The sequence below is a fragment of the Balaenoptera physalus genome, assembly GCF_965194825.1.
Source record: "Balaenoptera physalus genome assembly, chromosome: 9".
NCBI lineage: Eukaryota > Metazoa > Chordata > Mammalia > Artiodactyla > Balaenopteridae > Balaenoptera > Balaenoptera physalus.
In genome coordinates this window covers 32,057,362-32,076,276 of record NC_138888.1, presented here as the reverse complement: position 1 = coordinate 32,076,276, position 18,915 = coordinate 32,057,362, and the positions used below count along the sequence as shown (strand labels likewise).

Sequence of the window (18,915 nt, the reverse complement as noted above, 5' to 3'; positions counted from 1 at the left end):
TTTCAGAAAGATATCAGTAATAACAATCAAAAACAGGTTTTTGCTGATAAACAGTAGTAAAATAGAAATTTTCCAATTTAGCATTACTATTTTTGTATATATGTTTTGAGATTCATCAGCCAAAAAATGTTGGAGAACTACTTCTGGTAGAAAGGTATCCATACCAATTACTTGCTATTAGGTAGAAAGAAAAAAAAATTTTTTAAAGCGTTCTAATATAAAATTAACCTCAGCTCTTTTACAGGAAACCTGCTATTAACCCAAAATTAAACAGGTAATAAGATATATATATAAAATGAAGGGAAGCAACATCAATTTATTTCCATGTGTAATTTATTTAAAAACTATATATATGTAGCTAATGAGAATTCCAATAGAAAAATTTATACAAATTTATACATGTCTCCCCTTGGGTGTAAGAACAGATGAACACACTATATATCCTTTTTGTTAAACACTGTATTTAAACTAATCCTTTGAAGCTGTGAATGGTTTCCCGTATGCTAGAATGTCTGTTAAGCTTTAGTAAGGGTTTTTAAACTCAAAAATGTGATGATGCAATGAATGTTTTATGTTCCTTTGAATAAAAGTTCTATATATGCTATCACACCAAAAACCCTTGGAATTACATGTTTGCCATTAATTAACAAGTTCAAGAAATTAAGTCACATAACATATATCACAATTAAGTCAGGTCAGTAAAAACATTTGTCCAACATCTCATCAATAAGAACTCAACTAATATTTGTGTGTATTTACAGTGCCAAGAAAATTTAGGTTCAGAATGACAACTTCAAAACACTATAAAATTATTTTCTTATGAGTGTAAGTAATAGTACTTTATTTACTCAGGAAAAAAAAATGGCTCTCCCTCTAGGGTATTTCTGGGGATCTTATTAATAAGTCGGTCAACATTTTCTGATCCCACTGGATTAGAGAAAGATTAATGGAATCCAGAATCCTAATAAACGTGTTTACCTCCATCTAGACTCCTGGAGACCCGCTTACTAGAAGTGCGTTCAAAGTGCGGTGCCGGCCTGTCAATGAGGGTGCTGGCCTGGCGGGTCTGCGCTTGGGTACGGCCGCTATAGCGGAATTTGGACCCCAAGGTCAGGAACTTGGCCTTTGGTGGCTGCTCTGGAGACACAAGCCTGTGGGGGAAAAAGGGAACAAAATTAGACTTTATGGATTTTTTTTTAACTTTAAAACTATATATTTTAATATCTCGTTTCATTAAGTATGATTATTTGGTCCAAAAAATGCTGCCTAAACTTTCTAATAAAAATCAACATTATTTATAAACCCTCCTATATACAGAGCTTTATGATAATGATAAGATGAATAAATCCTCATTCACATATTCATGAATAATGTTTTCCTCAACCGGAGCAAAAACGCAGCTGTTTTCAGTGTATATCAAAGGTTATTTATTTGTATTAACTTAAATCATTTATATAAACACATATGTCTGAATTCTTGCTCCAAGCCAGAAGTGCCAAGCAGCAATCCATTACCATTAGTAATTCTTAATATTTATGTCTATTTCTCTGGGAAAGAACATCTAACTCAGGAATGTGTCCCACCAAGTGATGCTGTCCCGTGAAGAACACAGCACACAGTGGATCTGTAGGGATGACTAACACCCTTTCTTGCCAACACAATTCTACTCCTTAAACCCCAGGTCCGTAATGAATGAAGTACAACTCCTGATGGCAAGTACTTCCAGACTTATGTGAAAGCACGGTTTTAGTAAATGAGCCAAACTTGTCTGGTATACGAATGAAATTATCTTGCCTTCACTGCCTGATGGAGAGCTGGCAAAACATCTTAACAAAAAAGATAATCCCAGAGCTCTTAGAGAATGTATTAAATAAGAAGACTGCAGTTGACAATTCCAGAATATGGAGAACTCCACCAAAATTTTTCCTATCATTATCCAAAGAAGAGTGGTTTCTTAGAGAGTTCTTTACCGTTCCGAGTATTACTAGTATTACTAGCATTTCTGCTCAACTTTTAGAAATCTTCTGCAATGAAAAGAGAGTCAAGTCAAGGTAAAGCTACATGTAGTAATACAAGAGGTGCTCCCCCATCAACTCAGGATTCTCAATCATATTAACCCAGGAAAACAACGTGTTAGAATGAGACTGATGAAAAAAGAACTAATACACCCTTGGCTTTAGTCTTGCCATAGAGGGTAGCAGGAGTGTTCCTTGAAACACTTTTCTGCCAATAGATTTTCAAAGGAGACAGAGATGCGGCTGCTGAGAAAGCACGATCTGAAGACGTCAGTGCCTCAAACTGTACTTTGGAAAAAGCTCCATATTCTGAAATTAGAAAGCCGGAATACTAGACATTTAGACCAGAAATTAACTCTTATCTGTGCTCTGTAATCTCTTTCTCTAACAGTGAAGGAAGCTGGGGCACTGAAAGATTAAATGTCTCGGCACACTGATGATGAGTACCAGGGGCAGGGTGAGAAATGTGGTCATTTACCATGCACTGTCTCCTGATGGGCTGAATATGGTGGGTTTCCCTACCTTGCAATCCAGCTAGCTACGGTCTAAGAATGCTGTGTAAGAAAGCAGTGATGTACAGAAAAAACGGTCATTGGCAAGCTCATCAGTGCAGTAATTAAGAAATGCTCATTCTCCTTGAAAAACAAGTTGGCTAAATCACATTTATTTTATCATCCATTCATGAAGCATGCTCTGTAGGTACTGGGAGATCAACAAGTGGACCAAAAGAGACATTTCTAAAAAATATCTCAAAGGAGAAACATGCATCATGACCCAAAAGGAAATACCCTCTCCACCACAAAATTTTAAAAACTAAACAAAAGACAACAAGTGCTGGCGAGAATGTGGAGAAACTGAGACCCCTGCATACTACTGGTGGGAATACAAAATGGTACAGAAGCTACGTGAGACAGTAAGGAGGTGCCTCAAAAAATTAAAAATAGAACCACCACATGAGCCATCAGTCCCACATCTGGGTATTTTTCCAAAAGATCTGAAATCAGGATCTCAAAGAGATATTAGCATTCCCATGTCCATTATACCACGTCACAATAACTAAGATATGGAAACAACCTCACCATCCATCTACGAATGAACGGATAAAGGAAATACAGGATATACATACAATGGAATACTATTCAGCCTTTAAAAAAGAAGGAAATTCTGCAATATGTAACAGAATGGACCTGTTACATTCTGGAATGTAACATCCTTGAGACGGAATGGCCCATCTCAAGGAGGGACCTTGAGAAGATTACGCTAAGTGAAACAAGCTAGACACAGAAAGCCAAGTACTACATAATTCTACCTATATGATGTATCCAAAATAGTCAAAATTCACAGAATCAAAGACTGGAATGGTGGTTACCAGGGGCTAGAGGGAGGGTACGATGGGGAGTTGTTAATCACCAGGCAAAAAAATTTCAATTAAATAAGATAAGTAAGCTCTAGAAAGCCGCTATACAACACTGTACCTACAGTCAATAATAATATATTATACATTTAAAATTTGTTAAGTGATCTTGCCACAATAAAATAAAATTATTTAAAAAGAAAAAAAAAAAAGGCTAGAGGCAAACAGGAGAGTGAGACTGGGTTATCTGGTACCCTTCTGCAGGTTCACTTCAGTTGACTATATCTCAACCAAAGGCCACGTCTTCCCAGAATGAGCAGCTCCATATGAGGATTTTCTCTTACTTCCAGTTTACAAAAAACATAAATCCAAGAAATACAAGGAAAATATTTTAAAGGCAGATATGAGTCATAATGCAAAAGAGGGAAAATCATTAACTAGAGGATTTTTATTCTGTCTATGTCAAACTGAGATAAAGTGCTTTCTTGCCCAACTGGCACTGGTGACCACATACACAAAGTATTAGCTTACAGATTAATTTTCTGATCACAAAGAAATCCTTAAGCAATTAAGCTACAATTAAACAGAAACTAGTACCAAAACAAAAAAGTGTTGACCACAAACATTTATGAGCTTTCTCTAAAAGAATCTTTTTGGTGATTTAAGTCAACGGTAACATGATTCCTCTGAAATGAGTATATCAGAGCAGTTTTGAAAATAAATAGCACACTATGCTACCAAACTAAGAATAATGATGATAATGATAAACATTATTTCATACCAGAAATGGTTCTAAGTTTGTTTCACGTGAGCTGTATCATTTAGTTTTCAAAACAACCCTATAATATAGGCACTATCATCACTACCACCATCACACAAATGATGAAAGGGAGAGACTCACAAAGGCTGAGTAACTTACCTACAATCACACACCTAGTATGTGGAGGGGCAGCATTAGACCTTAAGAGTGCAAAGCAAAAACTTTAAAGATGAAGGGTCTAGATATCACAGCTATCTAGACTGCAGTAATAGGAAACTGAGGAAACAGAGAAAAGGAAGATCAGCAAACCACACTTTGCTAAGAAAAGCAATGTTAAAAAGTATGCCCCTGAATAAAAGTATGAACGGAGACAGGACAAAAGCTATATAGGAGGCTAAAAGGTCTAAGGAGATCTTCTGGGTTTTTTTGGTTTTTCAGGGAGCAAGACATGGACATGTTTATTGGCCAAAGAACTCATCGAAGCCACCCACTGGGGGCACATGATTTACAAAGCGCAATCCTACGTGAGGCATGAAACAAGGGATCAAGGTAGAGGAATAAAAGTTCTATACATGCTCTTTCTTGAGACAGGAGAGGAAGAAAAGAATGAATGAAGGGAGAGGGAAATGATGCTTAATTATAGACCAAAAGAGAAAAAGAGAAGATGCATGAAACCAAGAATGCTCATGACCCACAGTATCTACTATCAGCATACCCTCCAATGAAGGGCATCTGAGCAGAGGGGCTAGGGTGCCCTGGAGCTCAAGAAGACCAGGAATATTTGTGATGGTGGCACTAGGATCCAGCTGATGTGGGAAAGGATCTCTCTGCAACTGCACCAACCCAAAGCACTGTCTATCTGGATAGTTATGCTATTGAAAGCAACACGTGGTAGCACAGGTATAGAAATGGTGAGGTCGGGACACAGGACTCATCCAGGACCAGGAGACTGGAGGCTGATGTGCAAAAAGGGACAGGGACTTAGTGGGGAGAACACTCCTGACAAAGTAGCAAAGGGACAGAGCACAGGGTTCAGGGTTGGTCTGGCTGGGAAAGAAGTAAGACAGGAGGGAGCTGATAAGAGCAACTAAGTGAAGCCTAAGGTGAGTGACAGTGAGACAGCGGCAGCCGGGGTGGGAGGGTATGGTGGTGGAAGGGCAGTGGAGTGGGGGACCACTGCAGAGGCAGAGCAGTTCTGAGCCAGGACTAGCACGGCATGGTGACAGAAACAGATACACAAAGAGGGAGAGCAAAGAACCATAAAGCAGTTGTGGCTGGGTCTGCCACGCTATCCATTGCCCCCTCCTAGGATCTAGACGGTACCAAGAGCTGTTTTCATGAATCCCAGGCTGTTTTCTCAAAATTACCTGTAGAAAGTATGATGTTCCACGCACACTTTCCATAACCTTTTCGCTGCCCGATGGTTTGGCAGTTTAAAGCCAATGGTGCTCTCAAACTGTTCCAGCTAGAATAAATCCATAAAACAAATCAGCATATCTCTTAAGAGCTGATTAGAAGCTACTGAAAAACATGGATTCAGATATTTCACTAAGAAGTAATTGTTCTTCTTGAAAAAGGGCAAATATCAACTACTGACATAAATCAGCTATCCCTCAATATCCACTAAAATTCATTTTACCACCTTCCTATCGATCTTGACCACTTAGTTGATGCAAAGAAAAAAGAAAAATGAGCCCCCCCCCACCCGGATGTGGCAGGCACTGACTACTTTCCCTTTTCTGTGAAATTGTGGCTGTTGCTTGTTTTTGTTTTTTTTTAATCAACAGGAATACATATATGCAAGTTTATCATCAAAAACCCTCTTTTTTTTTTTTTTTTTTTTACCATGGAGGAATAAATAATAGTTCATTTTCTTAACATTCAATGGAAAAGAATTCTGGTAGCTCGTGGCCATAAAGGAGAACACTGACAAAGCCCGATCAGATATGCCAAGGGCTACATGACTCTGCTTACCTCTGCTGGCCTAACTTTAATGTAGAAGTTACTGCGCTTATAGGAGATTTTCAGGATTTTCGGCCAAGCAAAACGATTGATTCTCAGTCTGTCTTTGTAGATGAGAAGCCCATTAGCACACACGCCCAGCTTGATGTCCACGCCTTCTGAGTCCTGCCAAGCATAAGCCATTTGACCATGGTTAGGGCTGTGAAAGTTATATAGGTAGGGAAGTCAATGAGCCCCCTCAAACCATGATCAGGAATGCCAATTTAACAGGTCTGTATTTCAACTGCAGTGACAGTACACAAGTTAATAGAAACAGTAGGACATACAACACATCTTAAACCTAGATATTCCTCTTGAGGGGTCAGATTTGAGATATGGCAACATGACTACAGGGCACAACATTCTTCAAAAGGCCTAACTAACTCATATGCCCTCGAGCTCGGCTGTAAGAGCTAAAAGGGAGGAAAGGAAATAGACCTGAATTTAGACATCCTGAAGATACGGGAGATAAAACATGTTTCCTAGAGGCTATTCCAGCCCCTGGGGACAGTCTGTCGGCTTACCCTAAGGTGCAGTCAGCCATTTTACTGTAGGCAAATTTATCTCAGATGATTATGCTAGCTAACAGCTGCTAAGTAACACCTATATTCTGGACAACACCAACTCCTCACAGAACATTTCTCTTCTAGGCTGATGGTGTTGAAATCTTTGAATTCTTTCAAGCAGTTTTTCAATAACACTAACTGCTGACATCCCGTTCTCATTACAACATTCCTTTGGCTGGCATATTTCAAAGGACTACAGACTATTCTTGAACTTACTGTTTTCTTTCCTCGGCGTTTTAATTTGGAAAAGATGACAATCTAGAATAATCGCCAGCCTGAAAGATTTTTTTAAAAATCAAATACATTTACAGACAAAAGTAAAAAACTGCCTCCTCACATTTCAAGTAGTGGTTGAAGATCTAATATATACAGTATTCAAATATCTTTAAGAGAAGAACTAGATCTCATTCAAGATACGGAAAATTGAAGATTATTATTCAGAGATATTCACATTTTCAGAAATCATTAACAACACGGCACAAATTCTCACAAAATATGCTGAAACAAACCCCACATAGTCTAGGTTCAAGTCAATAAAACTATAACATTTCAACTGCCTTGTTACTGAGAACAATTTAACGCAATTTATTTCAGTTTTTTTAAAAATAGAAATACAGTACTAGGTAACTGATGCCAATGGCATTCACTGCTGTGATATGTGAACAACTCATATATACGAATAAAATTACATTAGACCATCTGAACAGGTTTAAAAATCTCATCTATAAAGGTGCTTTATTCACCCATATCCTGACAGCCACAGTTCTCTCTAGGAACAGAGTAAAAAGCCAGAGTGAACCAGGTACAGGTGCCTAAGCAACTTGGCACCAGACACAAATGACGTGCTTGCCCAAAGTATCACTGGCCAGGGACACAGGGAGCAGGCCAGAAGATTGCCCAAGAGAGCATGTTCTCAGCACAAATAAGGAGGCAACCCTCATCTGAAACATTAAACAAAGCTATCTCTAGTGTGAGGCAATCTTTCAACAGGACATTGAAGCTATTTTATCTGACTGAAAAATAAACACAATCTGGATCCAAGTAAATCAGTTGAGGTCCGATTGTTCCACATATTGTTTTAGAATTATCAGTATTTGTGTGAATAGAAATTACAGATAAAGGGAAAGAAGTTAAAGGGAAAAAAAGCATGCCTTAGTTCTCCATATTTGACTTCTGCCATTCAGCAACAAAGTCAGAAAAATAAACTAATAAAAAAGGAACATCTTCTCCACCTTGCTCACTGCCTCAGGAAGCTACCCCATGTGGACATCAACAGGATCCCACTCCCACTGACTTCAGCCAATGGAAAGTTCTTGAAGAAGATCAGAGAGAGGGAGGAGGGCAAGGAGGTCAGGGTTTTTAATACCCAGACTCCTTCCTTGTGTGGTCGCATCAGGGTGCCTATATCCTTGACAATCGCGGCTCCTCTCAAGACAGCCCTCTCCACACAGATCTCTCCCCTGGGTTCTGGTAACTACTCTTTGCCTCACTACCCCCCCACACCCAGAGGGGTTAGGAGAGCTGCTGTTACCAGCTCATGGGAATCATTCTACTCTTGTGGTTTCCTTCTATCTTTGTCAAGAGCCCTTTTATTCAACACCCTCACCTTGTCCTAACATAAGTGTGCCATTAAGGACTCTTCTGACGATAAAATATTAATTAAAAAAAAAATTTTAAATATGATCTCAAGGTGATGAAAAATGTATAAAGGTACAAAACTTTAAACTACATGAAAATTTCTCTTACATTGCTACAGATTTTCTTCCCATGGGCTACAAATATCTTGCGCATCAGATATTATCTAAGTCCACCAGATGATAAGTTGAATGAATGCGTGTTATTCTGATTTTTTTTTAAGTGATCTACTCCTAACCACACTGCAAGAACTGAAATTACACTTATAACAAAAGCAGCAGCTTTTTTACTTTTCTAACATACAACTTCAAAAACAAGAATCCCGAAACCTTCCAGGACTGTCATCTAAGGACTGCTTTCTCACTAATGATCAACAAAAGCAGCAGATGTAAGATTCACGCGTGGCAAGAATAACAGGGTTTAGAGGAGAGATGGGCTCTGGGAGTCCTTCTGATACCAGATCTGCTCTGTCCTCCCTCCCTTATTTCTGTTTGCCTGCTAACCCAGCCTGCCTGTCCCCATCATACAGAGAAATGAGCTACAAGACACTCAAGTGTGGAGAAGATCTGTGTTACCTCCTAGTAGGATTTATCAGCAGACATCACACAGATGGGACCACTTTACACTATGTGGCTTGAGGCAACAAGCCAGATAGTGTAACAAGCCATATGCATTCTGTTTTATGTAGTTTTTGTAAAAACAAAAACATCCAACCCTTAAATGAGATAGTGTAAGTGAAAGCACTTTTAAAAATTAAGGGTATACAGCACCTAGCAGTTAAAAATGTTGCTGCCAAAGACTATTTACTAACATGGAGAAGTGTTTATATGAGCAAGTTAAAAAAAAAAATTTATGAAATAATACTCATGGTATAATCCCACTTTTAAAATGTGACTTCAACTGCTCAGAGATTTTTTTAAAAAATAAAACAAGAAAATACCAAAATACTAACAGTGCTTGTTTCTGCATAAAGACATTTCAGTCTTTTTGTATTTTTCTGTTCACCTCTATCTTCTAGGATGAAGATGTATTACTTTTGTAATAAGGAAAAATATTTAAAGAATAAAGGAAGGCACACAGGAAAAAGGAGTGCTTTGCAAATATGAAGTACTATAAACACAAAAGCAAACATTAGTAATCTGAGGCCAAGGGAAGGAAGATACCTTTGGGTGATAGGCTTTCCTAGGGATTTCTCAAATCATATAACCTGGGCTTCCTAAACTTCACCAAGGGACTGACGGGTCCTTTAAAAGCAGGCAACAATAGGTTCCCTCTGCATGCTGAGCCGACTCTGGACATATTTTTCAAAACCAAATGCATCTTTCATCTTGCCTCTTGTACTCTCCACCTACTGCTCCCGCCCCGACTCTCCCTACTACCTGATCGTCCAAACTAGGATCATGAAGTAGGTGACGCTTGTTACTGGCATCTTCCTCACCAAACCCTGCCTCTCCTCTCAGCTACCTCCATGATTCCATTCTTTCCCCACTGCTCACATGGGACAGAAGGTCTAACTGCCTGAAGCCTGGGCCAGCACAGTTTATCTTACAAGAAGTACAACAGACCTGTAGGGAAAAGCCCAACCCTAGGGCTCCTTCTCCGGCAGTTTTTCGGAAAGCGGTCATATCCATGCTGCCTTGCCCTGTCATGGTGGCTACGAGCTGCTCTCCTCTCCCAGGACACAGGTGGGAGACGGGGCTGGGACAGAGGCAGCACTTGCAAGAGCAAAAGCTGGGACAGAATAAAGGTAGGACGGTGGGTAAAGAAGGCTGATAAGGTGAGTCTTCCCATAAGTATATATGAAAGGGTATCAACTTAAAAAGACTGGGAAAAGAAGAAAGAATAAGAGGGAGAATCAATGATCCCTCCCCACAACCATAAACCCCACAATTAGAAACCCCAAAGAAATAGAGTCCCTTGGGTGAGGGTGAGGAGCCTTTTCTGAAAGTGAGCTAGGCTAGTCTACAACTGGAGCCCTCTCAAAACTTTAGTCAACAGACCGGAAAGAGGCCACCTCTCCGTTACACTCACAGTACCTTGGCGTGATGCAGGTCGACTCCATACATGGAAAGCCTCTTGGCATTTTCTAAGAACTGAGAATCAGCTTGTGCTGGAGATAATCCCCTAAGAATCAAAAGAAACAATATTACCTTACTGGTGGATGCAAAGCAAATGTAACCAAAATAGAGAAAGGGGTGCATGAGCTTGGACAGCTTGGGGTGGAGGGAGTAGCCCGGCTAAATGTGCAGACAAGGAGGAATCAGGGAAGAAGGATCAACTCTCAACGTCCAGCATTTTTCTCTTAAGATCCTCCAATATGAACCTACTCGTTGCAAGGATGTGTCCTTCCACCCTTACTTACCCTTTTTATCTTAGAAAGTTGCTTTCGTTTTTTTCCACTAGGGAAAAAGCCCCAGCAATAGTGGGTGCAACATAAATTAACTTTAAAAATAAAAGAATAAAACAATAGAAAGTCATTTCATCTTTCTGAAATAGACAAATTCTCTCCTTAATTTTATTTCACTACGACTGACGATACTAAAGATCAGAAGTACTTGTGCTTGATTTTACACCTGACATGTCCCAACTAAACAAATCTTAAGCTCCTAGAAAGCAGGGTCCCGTTAATTTTCATATTCCCCGTGGCATTTCAGCACCTGATATTTCAATTTCAAATTATATAATACATGTCTACTGAACAGACTTGGAATGAAGTTAATAAGAAAATATTTAAAGTCAAATACTGCATTTTTTTTTTTTTAAAGAAAAGTCAGTGAAGGTAGTCTGTTTAAAACCCTCTAATCTCTGAAAGTTCCTTTCAAATCATTTCAGTCAAAATTTTTGAGAACTTCAATTTTGCCATATGGGACAAGTTAGAATTTCGTAGCTGGGAGTTTTTAAAAACTCATGCTTAAGAGAACCATTTGTTTTCACAGATATAGAAGTTCTCAAAGAGTAACATGGTATTTAAGTAATTAATAACCCTCAGCTAAACCAAAAGTCATCTTCTGTGGATAGAGAAACCACCTGTAGATTTACTTCCCTTACGCCCATTACCACTCACATTTCTGACTCAAATCCTGATGCCTCATTATCTCCCTGGCTTTCTTATCAAATATGGTAATAAAAATAATTAAAAGGCAGAAGAAATGTATAATCAATGCCAAACAAGTACTGGGTATGTTTGTTTCAGGTGTGTGTATGTGTATGTGTGTGCACGTGTGTGTGCATGTGTGTGCACGTGTGTGTGTGAAGGGAGAGGACTGGGAGGAGGGCACAGGAGATATCATAGGGAAAAGTACAGTTTTTTAATAAATGAAAACATTTACTCTCATGAGCACAGCTCCTCGTATTACAGGCATAAAGACAATGGATGGCTGTCTCAATGACTCCAAGTTACCTTGACTAGCACTAGGTGAAGCTCCACAAGGGCAAACTGAATAATCCCATCAACTATGCTCAAATGTCCAGCAAATGCTATAAGGGAAGCCATTTAGACCCACCACGGTCACTCTCTCCAGTAAGCAAGTCTACAGACCTGTGGGTCTTATGCAGCTCTGCCACTTTCTCCTCCAGTTCCTTCGTCTGTGTAGGGGCAAACTGGAAGTCGCTGAGGTCATGGCTGCCATGCTCTTCTGGGTCACAGTCCCCAAGTTCAGCCTGCAGAGTGTACGACCCCAGGAGGGCGTGCGTCACAAAAGAGCAGGGCAGGCGGCCTGAGGCAATGTCCTCCCGCAGCTGAAGGCACAAGAAGTATCTGTGAGGAACAGGGGACAAAAGGGTGGGAGAACAGTTAGCTAAGATTGTAGCGCTCATAAATATGATTCTGATATTCCTCTGAAACAAATATATAATACAGGCACTCTTCAAATGCAGAACAAAAAAAGTGTTTTGTAATAAGAAGCCCACCTTCCTCCATGGACTTCTAAACTTGTGACTTATTTATAGAAAACGCATCTAGAGGGCAAAGTAATAGAGTGGAAATTCTGAATTGCTATTCAGGCAACAGTGTATTTTTACTATTACAAAAAAAGAGTTTTGTGACTGCAGGTGAAATTCTAATCACTTAGACTCCTTGGATTTAAAACTGTAATCAAAATTAGCATGCTCTTCAAAAGTTGTAAAGACTAATAAAATTTAAGAAATAGCTACAGTTCTTAAGGATTTACATGAAAAGCTAAGGTCACCCACCCTTTATCCTCTCTACGCTTTTCATACTAATTTCTTTTCCTGAGACCCTTTAACAACAATCATAAGTCAGTCTCTACTTGGAAGCCCTTACTTGCCCATTTACCCCATCTAAAGAGGCAGCTAATTCAGTTTATAGTAGAGAAATCATGGGCTTCAGAGCCTGGCAGAGCTGCCCATGTGACCTTGAGCAAGCTAATTTACTCGCCTAAGTCTAACTTCCCACCTGTAAAATGGGAAGAACTCTATTTCCCTTTCAAAGATGAGGATAAAAAATTAGATAATATAAATAAAAGACACTGCATGGTACCTGGCAATCGATAACTAGTAGCCATAATCATAATAATATTATTATTAGTTATAATAACCATCATTCAGTGTTCCAAGTGGATTATTACAGTTATAAAAGATTCTGGCTTTTACTAAATAACATGCAGAAACGCATTACTTATATTTTATGAGGGTTGGGGGGGGGTCCCCCATCAACTCCTTTTGTTAACATTTGAAAACCTAATTTCTACTCTTGAATTGAACCACTTGCTAAGGTTACCACTGACTCCTCCCAAGAAAATGGCAGCGCCCTCCCTCATTCTTGAAGAGACTGCCATTCCTATTGGCTGGTGGCTTCTTCCTGTGGATGCTTTTGCCTGGCGGGGGTGTCATGGCTCCGCCCTCCTTTTGCCTCTACCCCCCATGTTCAAAGGGGCACGCTGCCTGTGGGTCCAGGGCTCTTGCTGTTGGGTCAGACAGCATGTCCCAGAACATGGCATCAGCCAACCCCCAGTTACACCTGTATTACCTACCACCCAAATCTCCTGTCAGGCAGGGCAGGGATTCTGTTTATCATCATCATAAGCCCACACTTATTCGCAAAGTACTTGCCACATGACAAGCGCTCCATAATTTTCTAAGAACGAAACTCATCTCACTATCACTACAGTCTGAATAATTTTAAGCACTGCAGTAGCTCTCTTTCCGAGGAGAATTATGTGTTTCCTTGACCCCTAGAACAACATGAGCATCGCTGCTTTATTTTAGCAAACTAAATTTTAAACTACGATTCCACGTTATCCTCAAATTCTCTAGGTCTAATCAAGAATATCACTGGTTCTCCACATTTTACAGCACTGTTAAGACCTAAACACAAAGATTCCATCTATTACTAAAATCTTGTTGCTCCTCCTTATATTAGTATATCTACTTTTCACATTGATCCTTTCTTCTGTCTTTAAAGCCCACGGCTAAGGCCCGAAAACTTCAAACAAAAGCCGCAACGACCCCCTGAGTTTCCCAAGTCCATCTCCTTCATACGGCAGGACAGATCATTCTTCAGACATAATCCTGAACTGTGTTCTTGCCCTCCTCAAAAGCCTATCCCACCTTCTAGATGTTCACTCAAGTCATAGTGAAGATTTCAATCGTGATATTTAGGCTGCAAAGCTACAAGCTGGTCTCAGGCTTTCAGTTAGCTCACTAGACTACTATTTCATTCCTCCCCAAACACGCAGGGAGACTGTTCAAGGTCCCTCTAAAAGGAAAACCAAAGCACTTTACCGATGCTACAAAGTTGCAATCACCAAAGGATTATCATCCCCAAACGAATCACTGAAAGGAGGAATGTATGTACAAAGAGGGCGCTGGGTCACAAAGCCCCAGTTGTGTGCACTGTTCAAAGGCCCTCCCGCAGTGAGGCTCTGTATCCTACGCACGGCAACCTGTCAAGTTTCATGCTCTAAGCAGCTCACTGCGTAGTTTACAAAAGCTGCTATTTATTATTTACTAGCTGAAGCTAATTCAATCAAAACTTAATTAGTATCAGTAAATCCTTATTCAGCAATAACTAGTAAAGGGGAGGGGGGAAAGGCCTTGTCGTTTATCCAATCTTGGAAAAAAATCTCCATTATTCCTAGTTCACATGGATATCACGCACTTGCTTAAATATCTACCCAACTTCACATGTGACGACAAAACTGGCCTAGCAGAAAACGTCAAGGACACAGGAACCGCCGGAATCAAAAACAGAGTCTTTAGCTAACACCCTCTAATTTTCCAGAAGTATATATACAGAATGCAGTTTTCCTTGGCCAGGTAAATAATCTTTTAAAAATATATACAAATCACTCTATAGACCTACTCTTACCAAAGCTAAGAATTCCAGTTGCTGATACCCAGCTTAATAGGGCTAAGATATCAAGGTACTCGTGGACTCTAAATGTTCCTTCTTCCCATTCAAATACTTAGTCACTCTCAAAATCAGTAAATGCACTCTTGCTCCTAAACTGAAACTTTATTTGCAATTTAAGCATGTGTCTGTATTGTCCAGATAATCTCAGAGGAGATGGAAATTAAATAGCTACTGACTCTTACATAAGAAAGCCTACCTTATTAGTTTTTTATCCTGGGGAGCAGGTGTGTGTGTGTGTGTATATAAAAATTACAGTTCAAGAGACTTCCAAAAATTAACTTTTAAAAAGTTTTTCATTTTTCTACCTTTATATAACGTTTGTAAGCTGAGATTAGTACACAGGCACGCATGGGTTACACAATAAAAACTATCTTAGTATTAAAATCTGAAATATTAAATACCAGTGATTTTTGAAAGTATAACATAGGAAACAAAGTTGCTGCAATTTTTAAAAAATATTCCATTACTCAAATATAAATGGGAAGTTAAAGAAAAGTGAATAAAATTTCTGCAACTAGAAACATTTTAAACTATTTTGGAATATCCACTTCCAAGGAAACTTCTAAAACTCAGCTTAAGAAAAAGTGTTTTGGTTTTAATCCTAAAATTACCACCATTCCCCGCCAGGGCACTGAAATAAATGAGAGCTGTAAGTAAAGAATCATTTTTAGTATAAATGTAAAGTACCTGGTGATATCTTCAGTCAACTGAGAAGGATCAGGAGGATAAAACTTCACATTAAAGCTGAACAGCCAAGGAAGATCTGTAATTATTAAAGATCATGATTATTTATGCAACCAACACAATCACCATTTATACTGATAAAACTTAAAGGTCAATGTTCAAATAGTATAGATCAGTCATGCTATAAATCAATTTATTTTTTTTAATTTAAAGAAAATATCATTTACAAAACAAAAATGAAGTGAAAAATAAAGTAAAAATCAATTCCATAAATAACCCATCATCAAAGAATAATAGGTTCACTTTTTTTTTTCCTTAGATTCCATATATATGTGTTAGCATACTGTATTTGTTTTTCTCCTTCTGACTTACTTCACTCTGTATGACAGACTCTAACTCCATCCACCTCATTACAAATACCTCCATTTCTTTTTATTTTCTAAAAAATCCCCCCCCAAAAATAGACTGTTTTTATATGTATAACTGAATCACTTTTCAGTGCACCTGAAACTAACACAACATTGTAAATCAACTACACTTCAATTTCAGAAAAAGAAAAAAAAAATCATATTCCAGAAAAGAAGAATAGGTCGTTTTAAACTCTGTATTTGCTTTCTGGGGGAGGAAATATGTGAATATGGTCTGGAAGGGTGTAGGGTGACTCTTCTCCCTTGGCTACACGATTCCCCCTGGCGACAGCAACTGCCAACCGTTGCTTGTGCGTTTTCCACAGGTTTTGTGAAGGGCTTCTTAATAAGTGAAGCTTTCACTGTGGAGAACAAATTCCTATAACCTGGCTTCACAGTTACTTGCAGAAACGATCGTCTTCCCTCTCCTCCTGATTCCAGCCAATCCCCGTTATCACCTGCACGTTTCCATTGCGTTATTCCATTCTCACTGCAGCCTTGATGCCAAGGCCCCTTGCTCCATCCCCTCCACCATGCTGTCACTCAAGGCGGGGACAAGCCATGGAATATCTGGAAACTCCAGGCACCGGGATTTTAACTGCAAGAGTCAGAAGGGGTCCACCCTTTGCAGGTATCTTGCTGTAATAACAGCTGGCAGCTCTCTGTGACCCAGGACTTTATGAAGATGACAGAAGGAAGTATCGAGAATGCTTGAACCCACACTAGTATTTTTCTTTCTGTGACTGGCTAATTTCACTTAGCATAATGTCCTCAAGATCCATCCACGTTGTAGCATGAGTCAGAATTTCCTTTCTTCTTAAGGCTCCGCAATATTCCATTGTATGCATACACCACATTTTCCTTACAGAGCTAGGATTTTAATCCAAGTTCGGGAGGCTCCAGACCCCATGCTCTTCTCTTGTGCGTAAACCACATTCCCTGGTCAGTGCAGCCACTGCCAAGGACACCAGCTTCCTCCTCGGCAGTCCCAGGTTCACTTTTTAATAAACATTTACTGGTATGTCAACAAATGTTTTATATGGTGATCTAATATGCAAAAATTTTAATATAAACTTCATGTAATAGTTCTGAGATAAGATTTGTTTTAACAACAGGATCTCTAGATGCCAAATAGTCTCCACACTTTAAAAAAAAAGAGGGCTTCCCTGGTGGTGCAGTGGTTAAGAATCTGCCTGCCAATGCAGGGGACACGGGTTTGAGTCCTGGTCCGGGAAGATCCCACAAGCCGCGGAGCAACTAAGCCCATGTGCCACAACTACTGAGGCTGAGCTCTAGAGTCCATGAGCCACAACTACTGAGCCCATGAGCCACAACTACTGAGCCCGTGCGCCACAACTACTGAAGCCCGCGTGCCTAGAGCCCATGCTCTGCAACAAGAGAAGCCACTGCAATGAGAAGCCCCTGCACCGCAACAAGAGTAGCCCCTTCCTGCCGCAACTAGAGAAAAGCCCGCGCTCAGCAACAAAGACCCAACGCAGCCAAAAATAAAATAAATAAAATAAATTTATTAAAAAAAAAAAAGAAATTTAGGATTTCTATATTGTTGGGGCAAGAGGAGCAATGATCAAATGACCACTATAACTATTCAAGAAATGATTAATGGGCTATTGGAAGGGAGAGAGTGATAAAATGCAACAATACTTAAAGACAATAAAAATATTTCCCAGGTTTTATAAATTAGGCTTAAGAATACTCATACAGGGAATACAGTAAACAACTATGCCATAATGACTTAACGAAAGTTAAAACATTGCTATTTATACATTACCATTTAACTTATGTTTGATTTATCATGCTTCAGTGGCTTTAAAAACAAATCAACAACAACAACAAAAAAAACCACTCAACTCTGGGGACAGGGCAGGTATTATTTTCGTAAAGGGATCAAAATAATTCCAATGGTCTGAATTCAGAGTTATACTCAAAGTTCATGGTATTTCCAAATAAAAACATAAAAAGTGTGTGTGTGTGTGTGTGTTATTTCATTTCACACATATTTGAAGGGCTCACAGTTGCTTTCATTTAGGGACTTGAAGAAAAATTTCTTGAATCCCATTCTCTTGCTCAATGGGTCATTTTGTTCTTTTCTCACCGTAGACACACTAACTTTTCTCCCACTCAGAAGTCAATGAAGAGTTACTGAATAGCTACTGTGAATACACAGAACTCTTGCTGGATTTTGGCTCAATACATCATTATTCTACTAATAACGCAAACCTGCCAAATTTAATAAAAAGATTTAAGTTCCCTCTATACATTTAAAACATCATAAAAAAGAGAACTTTCTTGAGTATTAAGAGACATGCCATTTCTTGGCCAGTAGCACCAGGTTGGCTGTGATGCATATGTACTTCTTCAAGGTAATTACTAATGCATAATTAAGCAAAGTCATCACAGGATTATCATATCTTTTCTTAATGGATCTTTATTTATTTGTTTCCTAGGTATTAACCCCAGCACATGCTTACCTGGATATGACAACAGGGATAAGTTTCTAATAGAACACATATTTCAGGTTCTATTTCCAATTCTAAAGTTGATAAAGTTGTACCGATAATGCTAAACTTTTTATTTAGTTATATATTATTATCATTTTTACCTAGCTATATAAACAGTCTAGCTATGGATTGTTTATATATTAATACAGGCAAGCCTAAGATATATTGCTTTATATATCTATATAGTCTTATTTGTGTACATTTGAGAAAATAAAGATTTTTAGACAACTTTTACACAGAAACTGATAGGCTGTCAGTTGTCAAAAGTAACTCAAAAAAGATTAATGTTTACCTCTGTTAACTGAATGACAATAAATCACAGCAGAGGTTGGGCTAAGATAGAACAAACAGTTCTTTCATCCATTTTAACACAAGCAGAAAGAAAGAGGTAAAATGCAACAGCTAAAACTTCATTTCCTCAGCCTACTTTCATGATCAGGACGGTACAGGATTCCATTTAGGGAACTAGCTCCAATAGTTTGAAAATGCCAAATCCTGTGTTACTGTTATTCCTCTTGCCAAACCACAAGGGCAAAAGTCCTGAAATAACTCTAAAAAAAAAACTTCACAAATAATCAAAACGTAAGATCGTGATTCATAA

At 38.9% G+C, this 18,915-nt stretch overlaps 1 protein-coding gene across 25 annotated transcripts in view; it reads right to left on the bottom strand.

The window, feature by feature from the left end:
* EPB41L2 (erythrocyte membrane protein band 4.1 like 2) overlaps window positions 1-18,915 on the bottom strand; it is a 214,170-nt gene that overhangs the window by 48,671 nt on the left and 146,584 nt on the right. For all 25 annotated transcript variants that reach the window (XR_014267271.1, XM_082474499.1, XM_082474506.1 and 22 more), the window contains 6 exons: window positions 15,392-15,467; window positions 11,870-12,088; window positions 10,368-10,455; window positions 6,104-6,256; window positions 5,497-5,594; window positions 979-1,151 (listed from right to left, as the gene is read on the bottom strand). Coding sequence is in view for 24 of the 25 variants with exons in the window: in XM_082474499.1 (XP_082330625.1) it covers window positions 979-1,151; window positions 5,497-5,594; window positions 6,104-6,256; window positions 10,368-10,455; window positions 11,870-12,088; window positions 15,392-15,467 (807 nt within the window). In the remaining variant the exon portion in view is untranslated. The remainder of the gene's footprint in view (window positions 1-978; window positions 1,152-5,496; window positions 5,595-6,103; window positions 6,257-10,367; window positions 10,456-11,869; window positions 12,089-15,391; window positions 15,468-18,915) is intronic.